The 10,202-nt window shown below is 40.8% G+C and overlaps 1 protein-coding gene across 1 annotated transcript; it reads left to right on the forward strand.

Moving 5' to 3' along the window:
* The first annotated feature begins 5,600 nt into the window (after nt 1-5,600).
* On the forward strand, nt 5,601-9,077 carry LOC127750522 (uncharacterized). The gene is made up of 4 exons (XM_052272389.1): nt 5,601-5,798; nt 5,960-6,058; nt 6,184-6,282; nt 6,375-9,077. Exons 1-4 carry the CDS (start codon nt 5,636-5,638, stop codon nt 8,783-8,785), a joined length of 2,772 nt encoding a protein of 923 aa, XP_052128349.1. The 5' UTR covers nt 5,601-5,635; the 3' UTR covers nt 8,786-9,077.
* Nucleotides 9,078-10,202: the final 1,125 nt, after the last annotated feature.

Raw genomic sequence — 10,202 nt, forward strand, 5'->3', positions numbered from 1 at the left:
ACGAGGTCAGCCAGCAGCGCGCCAGGCCTCGCACCCCGCACCCTCCAGCACACCTTGGAGACGCTGCAGCTGGCGGTGCGCCGAGCTGGGCGAGCCGGAGCTGGCTGCCGACCTGCACGTCAGCGACGTCAACCCTGAGACGACCGGGACGCGAGAAGCAGACGGCGAAGACGACAAAGAGCACCTGCCGCAGGCTGCAGCTGGCGGTGCACCGAGCAGGAGCCGGACCGGGCTGCCGACCTGCACGCCACCGACGTCCACCTCGAGACCGTGAACGCGAGGAGGAGAGGCGGGAGCGCCGAGGAGCGCCTGCCCCAGGGCTGCAGCTGGAGGTGCGCCGAGCTGGGCGAGCCGGAGCAGGCTGCCGACCTGGACGTCACCGACGTCCACCTCGAGACGACCGGGACGCGAGCAGCAGACGGCGGGGGCAACGAGGAGCGCCTGCCCCAGGGCGGCAGCTAGAGGTGCGCCGAGCTGGGCGAGCCGGACCATGCTGCTGACCTGGACGTCACGCAGTAAACCTCGAGACGACCGTGAACGCGATGGGGACGAAGTTATGGGCTGCGGCTGAGTTGGACCTGAGGTTTACTTAGAAGTGATGTTTCATTTTTTTTGTATAATGTAAAATTGGGAGAAGAGACCATCTAGAGTTGTAACAACCAACTTGCAAAATTCAAAAATAAAGATTCAAGATTTTACTAAGCAAAACCAAGAAGTACAGTACATTTCTCCTATGTGGCCCAATGTAAAACAACAATGTGGGAGTAAACCTTAATCTTTATAATACTTTTAAATGTGAATAGGAAAGCAAATATATAGAAACTAAAAATTGTCATATCGGCAAATTGTCAAACAATTCTTTGATGCCAAATAGAAAAGCATAAAAGTAGAAACTAAAAATTGTCATAGTCAAACAATTCTTTGATGCCAGTCAAAGTATTTAGACGTAAAAAGAACAAGAAATTACAAATATTTAAAGTAGTGATATTGAATATTCTTTGTAACAAGTTAAATGTTGAATATAAACACTGACAAAAAAAAAGCAACTCAAAATTGACATTAAAAATTCTTTGAATAGTGAAAATGAGTAATTATTAATTTTAAAACTTTGGATAGATAAAACTTAAGAAGTCAGTCAGTAACAAGTGTTCTATCTGATCCTGAATCAGATTCGTCAGATTCATAGTGATGGTCAGTGCTGCTTCCAAGACCTTTCTGGGTACCATCATTATCGGTGGCAGAATCACTACTATCATAATCCTGGTTCACCAGCTCCTGCAAAGAATAAAAGAAGTTAATATAATTCACCAGTAAATAAATGCAAAGGTAAGACTGTCTTGCAAAAAATGTAGTAGTTATTGATAGTGATATATGCTTACCTCTAATGTCTTGGGCCTTTTAAAGCCAAACTTGGGAGTAGACGTTTCAAAAGGACTTGATGAGCCTCCTCCACGCTTCTTAATTGGGGACTCGTCAGAGAAACTGGGTTGGCTGATTACCTTGACACGAGTAGGCCCAGAGGGCTTTCTGGGAGATTTCTTGCGAGGAGAAATGCATTGGGGAAAGTGCTTTGACGCATCAGATCGGAAAAACACTTTCTTATTAATATCATTGTTCTTGCTGCTGGATGAGAAAGAGTCTTTCAATTTCAGTCTTTTATGAGCATAGCCACCATCATCTCTCTCCAACTGCCTGCTGTGAGATTTCTCTCCGTGCCTCTCTTCCTTTGAATTCTTATCTTCCCTTGAACGCCTTTCATCCTTAGAATGCCTATCTTCCCTCGAATTCCTTTCTTCCCTCGAATGCCTTTCTTCCCTCGAATGCCTTTCTTCCCTAGATTGCCTTTCTTCCTTTGAATTTTCTTTTCTTTTCAGGGACTGATCGTTACTTGACTTATTGCTTTGCCTACTCTTCTGGGGAGTATCGTCCGATGACTTAGCTGGCTCTGACATATCACGCTCTTCAAACTTCTTATTCTTCTTCACTTTCTTCTTAACTTCTTGATTCTTGCTAGGTTTGTTGGGGTCTCTTCTTTTCTTCTGCAAAGGGTTTCTAACAGCGGATGCCAGGTCCAGATCAGAAGGGTTTTTCTTAATCCTATCCCAAATCTGTCTCCGTGACGAGTAGCACTTTCCATTAATTAAGCCAACAACAACTGACCTGGTGATTTCATTTTCAGTGCCTTTGAGAGCTCGGTACTTGTGCCTAAGATATGCTGGAAATAAAAAATAATTGGTGTAGAATCAACCTCATGCGCTAACAAAATATTTATCTCATAGTTTGAAACATTTCAAAGTTAAATTTTTAACCAAAGATAAAACAATGTTTTTATCTTTTAAAAAATTCTTTTTTTGTAAAACCTAGTTTGTGTAAGAACAGTGGGTAAGTTGGCCGTACATATAATTTGCAATGTTTTAATTTTATCTCAAAATATTATGGGTAAGAACTTCCCTTGTCCTTGCTGCTTGTTATAACTTTTATGTAGTAGTAAAAAGCAATGTTCAGCACTCAGTACTCTTACACAAAAGAGGCTCTCAAAAATAGATACTTTAGGAAATTGAGAGGCAAAAAAGAAAGCAAGTAGTATAGAAGTAAATGCAACATACCTAGAATTTGTTTGAAATAAGTTTTAGCCATAGGTATAGATCCTTTGGTTCTTCCACAGGCTGTCATTTGAGCCATTTCTGATGGCTTGTATAAGTTGTCCATAATCAGGCTGATGCACTCTCTTGGATCATCCTCGGAGTTTAAATCTTTCAGCATACTCTTGTCAGTCGCTGTAAGTAGTATGGTGCTGCCTGAATACAATGGTACATTACGCTGTGAAATAAAATAATTCATTACTTTTAAATATGTTCCAGGTACCCTTCAATAAACAGTTTAGGTTCTAATTTGCAGAAAAACTTACCTTTTCAATTGCATTCAAAGCTGAACCACTCACTGCTTGAAGAACTTGGGGTGTAACCTATGAAACAAAACAAAAGGTATCAAACCAGAACCAAATTTACAATAGTAGTTCAAACTTTATGTGGTGGCTGACAAACCTCAGAGGGGAAAACCTTACAATCACTATTTTGAGCTATATTGAGAAGCTCAAGTACGCCATCAAATATTACTGGAAATATGAATCATAAGGGGCAGAAATTAGTTTACAGAACTGAGGATCAATTTCTGAGCAACATTTTAAATTACAGCGAGTTGAAGTGACAACAAACAATGTTATATACAGATAGATAAAAGCTTATATTCAAATAAGAAAAAGTTAAAAGTACAATCAAGAATGAGAGGAAATTACAGTACCTTTGCATCTATTGCAACCGCACCCGAGCAGAACCGGATTAGTTTGAACTTCAACATCAACTGTCGTCTTGCAAATAGTTGGTGGTTTGTTGCTGTCAGGCAAGGGAGGAGCACTGGGTGGTGCCTCAAGATTTTTGTTGGGTATTCCATCTTGTACATTATTTGAGATCTCACTTGCTTTATCAGATAGAGTGTCACCTTCCAGTGGTAGAGTTTTTTCCAATAATGAGTCACTACCCTCTACTTCATTCCCTTGCTGCGTGGCATTTTCTTGAGAAGAATTATTGTCAATTACTTGCTGATTCAGCGCGCACAGTGATTGAAGTTTTAAATTTGCTTCTGTTTTCTTCTCTTGAGAAATCTTCTTTTTATCTTGAACTACGTCTGGATGAGAAGCTTCTCCTAATATATTGTCAAATTCCTGGGTAGTCAGCCGGTCAAGTCGTACCATTTGGTTAGAGGCAGGAGGTTTACGTGATCTAGAATGGGTAGGCCCGCCACCAGCCACATCGGCATGTTCTGTTCCTGCAGCTTTCTTGGAACTTCTCGCCATACCTGAAACAAAACTCTCATGAACCTTCTAGAGCGAGGTTGTACTTCTCAAAGCAAGGGCAGCATAGGAGTTAACATAGGCAATGAGAGGGGGAGAAGAAAGTAAAACCTTTGATTGATCTAGGCTGTAGTACTTTGTATCCAGGATTAATTGGCATTTTGGGACAGAGCAACAGCCACTTCAAGTCAGAGACCAAGTAGAAACAGGGGAGATGAGATTCCAAAGGAACTATTCAATTGTTGATTATTAAATGGGAATGAACACTTCACTCTACAAGCCTATTGCGCGGTCTTGGTAACGGCAAAGTTAGAGGATAACCCCACCACAAACAAGTTCACAGTATATTTTGAAGGTTTTGATCAATATAAAAGTAAACTTGGTTGGAAATCAAACTTTTCAAAACAAACCGACCGTTAGAAATAGAAACCACTCGAACGAGCAGCCGCAAACGAAAGAAAAAATGTCTCCTACTTTAAGTATAAACTCATAACGGAAACAAGGTTGTACACATTCAAATTTCCTCACCTGCTTTCTTAAGGTCGTCTCGGGTAATAACCATACAGCTACAACGGCCAAACTGTTGTACGATGGAACGGCGGTTGAAAGATCTAGAGGTAGAGACAGGTTCACACACGCTCGGTCATGCTACGAGGTTGTCGGGAAAGAGCGCGCACCGCAAGACTCCGGGGCGTCGTTTGTCAACTGTCTATGTTGCCAACGTACAAAACCCCAAAAGTATCGGTTATGAGTATAAGATTTTCACTGAAAGAACTCATGGTAGAAATCTTTTGTGCATAAGATCCTGTTGAAATAAAAATTGAGCACGACTTTTATGCACATATTGTTGGTGTAGCAGAGACATCTACGAACTTTAGAAATACTATGTGGTATGTTGTGATGTGAGCAGGCTGTGCACCGTAAGGCATACAGATAGATGAAAACTAGCAGAAGTGTTTATTTTTAGTCAAAGTCTAAATGAAAGCTCTCATCAATAGCAAACAGGACACTTTTATATTTTTAGTTCTTTAAAAAATTGTAATTTTCCTTCTTTCTTTTAAAATTTTCTTCTCTGCACTGAAAGGTGCTGCTTTGACTGTCGGCAAGTGACATCCGGCCGAAAATGTAGTTTAATTCTATCAGCAGTTTGTCTCAGCAGCCTCCTGCCTGCTCAGCTTCGGTTACTTTTCGTTCGCATTGTTTTCAGAGGTTCCTTTCAGTAACTGTCATAATGTCAAATCGAAAAAGGCGAAGGACTTGTATTCCGAAGGACGACGACAGTAGTGATGATGAAATGTGTTCAAATTTGTCTGATCATCTTCCATGTAGTCCACCTGAGCAAATAGTTTCTTCTCCAGAAGGTTAAGTTTTGCCAAGAAATATCTACTATGTGATTGATCAATTTGATAAGTACCTATGACAGAATGTGCAACAAATAACCACCTAATGTGTTCAGGTTTTTCGAGGAATGATGATGCGTTAACTGATGTTGGGTCCGACTCAGACTCATCAACAAGTATCATTCAAATGAAGGGTAAATAAAAATTACACAAAAGAGAGACACTGTAATATTTGTTGTTGTCTTCTATTAAAACTGATTACTTTCTCTCCAAGCAGATCAACTATCTGACGACAGCAATCTCCAAGCAGATCAACTACCAGACGACAGCAATCTCCAAGCAGATAAACTATCTGATGACAGCAATGACGAGGCTGCAAATGAAACAATCCAGCACGACTCTTTTCGTGTTGAGGACCAAGCAGGTGAGCGTATAGCAGATAAGAATGCCCTTGACTTGTGCAAAGGGTATAAGCAATAAAAGCCTTGTTCAAATAAACTACTGTATGTTTTTTTCTGCTTATGATCTCACTCACATTAAAATAATTTACCTCTTTGCAGATGGGGATTCAAACTTTCTCGAACTAAACATTAGTTCTGTTCTAAGTGGTACGTTTTGTTCTGGTAAAAAGAAACAAAGTAATCTTTTTAAATTTGAATTAAAAAAAGAAATAACTCTGTGGTTTGATAGCAGCCTTACAACACTAAATAAGTCCGGAGTTGTGGACTGATCCAAGACCTACTAAATGTCCTCTTCTTCTTTTCAGTAGCTGACAAATCCATTTTAAGATTACCCAGCACTAGCTTTGAGTTTAAGGGAGACACAAGTTTTGCATATAAATCAGCTACAGTACCGAACAATCTATTTGGTGAGCGGTTCTGTGTAAACAGTATGCTTATTGTTTGATTTGCTGCTATGTAGTTTTCATTAGCATCTTATTAATATGTAAAAGCTTGCTCAAATTCATAATCTTATTTTTAATCCTCTTCTTAGATGACACGCAAGATACTGAAGCTGTCAATCTTGCAAATATTTCAAGACTTGATGATTCTGATGACACTAGCTCTGATGATGATGGTGGTGGTCTAGAGTGTAAGCATACTGTTGTTATTGTTTTTTTTTTTTTTCATTCTGAATTATTTTGTCATATTCAAATAAAGATTATATTGAAATATTTATTTCAGGGAAGGCTACTGCTCCAGAGGTGATCTATTCATCTGATGATGAAAATGATTCTATAACATTTGATACTGAGGATCCTAAAATCTATGAAGGGGCTCCATTATCAGTCAGTGAAAGCATGACAGCAATTTTGACTTATGTTATAAAGCATGAACTTGATGGAAGTGAGATTGTGGACTTACTTGGTTTGATAAACCTTCACTGTAAAGAAGAAAATAATAATGTCAAGACTTCTCTGTACTTGTTCAAAAAGTACTTTTCTATTTTAAAATCTCCAGTTATTTATCACTATTTCTGCTCGAGCTGTTTAACAGAATTGAAGAAGGGGAACAATTTACAATGTCCCAACTTGAAACTTCACCCTAAGAAATCGGACATTTCTTATTTCATTGAAGTACCTATCATCTCTCAGCTTCAAGGATTCTTTTCTCAAGAGGAGTTTTGTTTAAACTTGTCTTACAGATATGATAGAAAAAAGTTGAATGAAGAAAACATAGAAGATATCTTTGATGGCCAATTGTACAAAGAACTGGTTGAGGATGGATTCATCTCCAAAAACAATTTACTTAATTTTACAATGATGGTCAATGCAGATGGTGTTCCAGTTTTCAAATCCTCCAAGAAGTCATTGTGGCCTGTATTTTTTAATGTAATGGAACTCCCTCCACACCTCCGATTCAAGAAAGAGTTTACTATTATGGGAGGCCTGTGGTTTGGAGGTAAACCCATGGTGAATATTATTCTTGGGAAGCTAGTGCCTTCACTTCAAAAAATTAAACAGGGTTTTGAGGTAAAACCATATGGAAAAAATGTAACATCAATAGCTAAGGGTATCCTCTTAGCAGCAACCAGTGATTTACCAGCCAAAGCTATGCTCATGGGAATGATGACCCATTCTGGTTCCAACAGTTGTCACATCTGTAAAATCAAAGGAGAAAGTGTTAAAATAGTCAAGAAAAAAGTGAAAAAGAAGTCTCAAAAGAAAAAGACTCCAAATCAAGCTGTAGAACAAGAAGAAAACACTGCAGATATGGACTTAGAATTAGTGAAAGAAAAGGATGATGTTACTTACTCTTCTGTGTGGGTTTTTAAGTATGAAAAAGACAGAGAATTAAGATCACATGAAGAAAGTATCAAGTTAGGAGAAGCAGCCCAAAAGCAACTAGTTGAAAAAGGTGACCTCTCACTCCATGTACTTGGCTTTAAACATCCTAGCGCCCTATTCTCAGTGATGTACGATGCCATTAGAGGGTTTGGAATTGACGATCTCCATACACTGTACCTTGGGATAATTAAAACACTCATCAAACTCTGGTTTGATTCTAAAAATCATGGAGAGCCATTTTCTATTCGTAAATACTTGGAAGTTGTTGATGAACGTCTGGAGGCAATACATCCACCAAACTTTCTAGAACGGGGAATACGAGGTATTGAAGATGAATTCTCATATTGGAATGGCAACGAATGCAAAACTTGGGCTCATTACACCTCAATACCAGTATTAAATGGAATTCTGCCAGACAAGTATTTGGAGCATTACGTTGACTTAATCTTCTGTTTTCAAATTCTCCTATCTTCGTCAATATCACCTCAACAACTGTTTTTGTGTCAAAAGAAATTAGAAGACTTTGTGAAAAAATTTGAAATTCTGTATGGAACAAGGCATACGTCCATGGTAGTACACCTGCTCTTGCATCTTGATTTTGTTGTAACAAACCTGGGTCCCATGAAATTCTACTCTTGTTTTCCGTACGAAAGCCTGAATGGGGAAATACTGAAGATGATTCATGGAACCCGATATGTTGAAACCCAATTGGCCAGTGGGTGTTATTTAATCTCTCAGTTGCCTCACAAACTGTCTTCTTTGAGTTCTGGTCCTGTTAGAGACTACTGTTTTAGGGTTCTGCATCCAAGTTTTAGATTAAAAAAATTGGAAGACTTAAGTAGTGAATCTCAAGAAACTCTTTTTTCTGTTGGAACGTACAAGATATTTAATAATACAGGAAATTATGTGTTCTCTGCTTTGCAAAAGGTTATGGACTTAAACAAGGCTACTTCTATTGAAACGTATCTCAGATTAAAGAAAAGCCGTCAGTTGTTTGTTTGCAGATCTTATTCACGGTGCTTAAAAACCATCTCGTATGTGTGCTCATATGCTAGAGACAATTGCACCCTCTATGGTGATATTGACATATTTGTTAAAGTAAAATCTAGTGATCAATCCTGCAAACATTTTGCAATAATTGAAAAGGCAGAGGCTAGCCCCTTTCTGGTTTCATCAAAAAATGTGCCTCATATAAAAGAGTACTGTCTTACTGGATTATTTGATGCTGTACATATTTCAAGCCTCAGAGATATACTGTTTCTTGTCAAAGTTGATGATATACCATATATTTGTGAACCTTTACTATAGGTCTCAAGGAGAATTATTATTATAATATTTGTTGTTAACTAAAGTGTGCCAGCAGGCCGCTTTCTCGTTACTTTGCATAATGTTGATCAAATATTTAACAAATTTTATGCATCAACTATTTTACTGTTGTTTTGATGCTTGCTAGCTAAATAAATGAAATATGGGATCAGAAATTTTAACTCATTGCTTTAGTAATTGAACCACTCTTGTGTTATAAACTCAAAACCCCATTCTATGACTGGCGGTAGTATTCACTGGTGGTATGTAGTACGGCTTGCTCTTGTAGAGGCGCCTTGAGACAACGCCAGTCCTCATGAAGCTGCTGCTGGCTCCTGTCGACTGGAAAGTACCTGGAATTTAAAATAGCACACTGAATTGATCCCTTTCCTTACACTCAATAGGATTCATTTTATGATTTGTCACCAACAGTATACCAACCATTATTGGGTGCAGGAAACAGCCGTTTAAGTATCTCCACCTCCCGTTCTAGAGCCCGATCCAGTTCAAATCTTTTTTTCAACATATCTTCAATACTGGACTGGTAAAAAACAACAATTCATAGGGGTTTACCAAAATATTTTTGTAAAACAAAAATTAGTGCTTGTGCTCTAACTTACTTTGCAATACTGTAGGAGCCGTTGGTCTTCAAACGGTGCAACAGTATTCTCCAGAATCACACGGATTTCTGCTGCGCTTCGCGTCATCAGGCTTGATGCAATCACAGAGGCGCATAGACGCTGTAATACCAATTGTTAAACCAGGTAGCAGGATAGACAAGGCTGCCAAAAGGTGCCATTGTCAGTGTAACTAACTGCAGCTTAGGGCTGGCCCTACTCGTCATCCCCGCCGCCTGTTGCTTGGGTTCGTCTCGAGGTTGACGTCGGTGACGTGCAGGTCGGCAGCCCGCTCCGGCTCGCCCAGCTCGGCGCACCTCCAGCTGCAGCCCTGGGGCAGGCGCTCCTCGGCGCTCCCGCCACTACTCCTCGCGTTCACGGTCTCGAGGTGGACGTCGGTGACGTGCAGGTCGGCAGCCTGCTCCGGCTCGCCCAGCTCGGCGCACCTCTAGCTGCAGCCCTGGGGCAGGCGCTCCTCGTTGCCCCCGCCGTCTGCTGCTCGCGTCCCGGTCGTCTCGAGGTGAACGTCGGTGACGTCCAGGTCGGCAGCCTGCTCCGGCTCGCCCAGCTCGGCGCACCTCCAGCTGCCGCCCTGGCGCGAGCGTGTTGCCCATCAGGGGTCTAACCAAACGTTCAACTGACAACAAGTGCCCTAGCTGTTACTCAAGTTACAAACGATCACGGCCCGCTGTCGCCCTGTACAATGCCCAGCGTCGTCGTCCCCGACCTGCGCTGCTCGTGCTGCAGGTGGACGTCCCCGCCCTGCTGCTCGTGCTGGCGCTCAACCTGGACGTGTTTGGCGC

This window comes from Frankliniella occidentalis, unplaced genomic scaffold, assembly GCF_000697945.3.
Source record: "Frankliniella occidentalis isolate FOCC.00 unplaced genomic scaffold, Focc_3.1 Scaffold203, whole genome shotgun sequence".
In the NCBI taxonomy this organism is placed as follows: domain Eukaryota; kingdom Metazoa; phylum Arthropoda; class Insecta; order Thysanoptera; family Thripidae; genus Frankliniella; species Frankliniella occidentalis.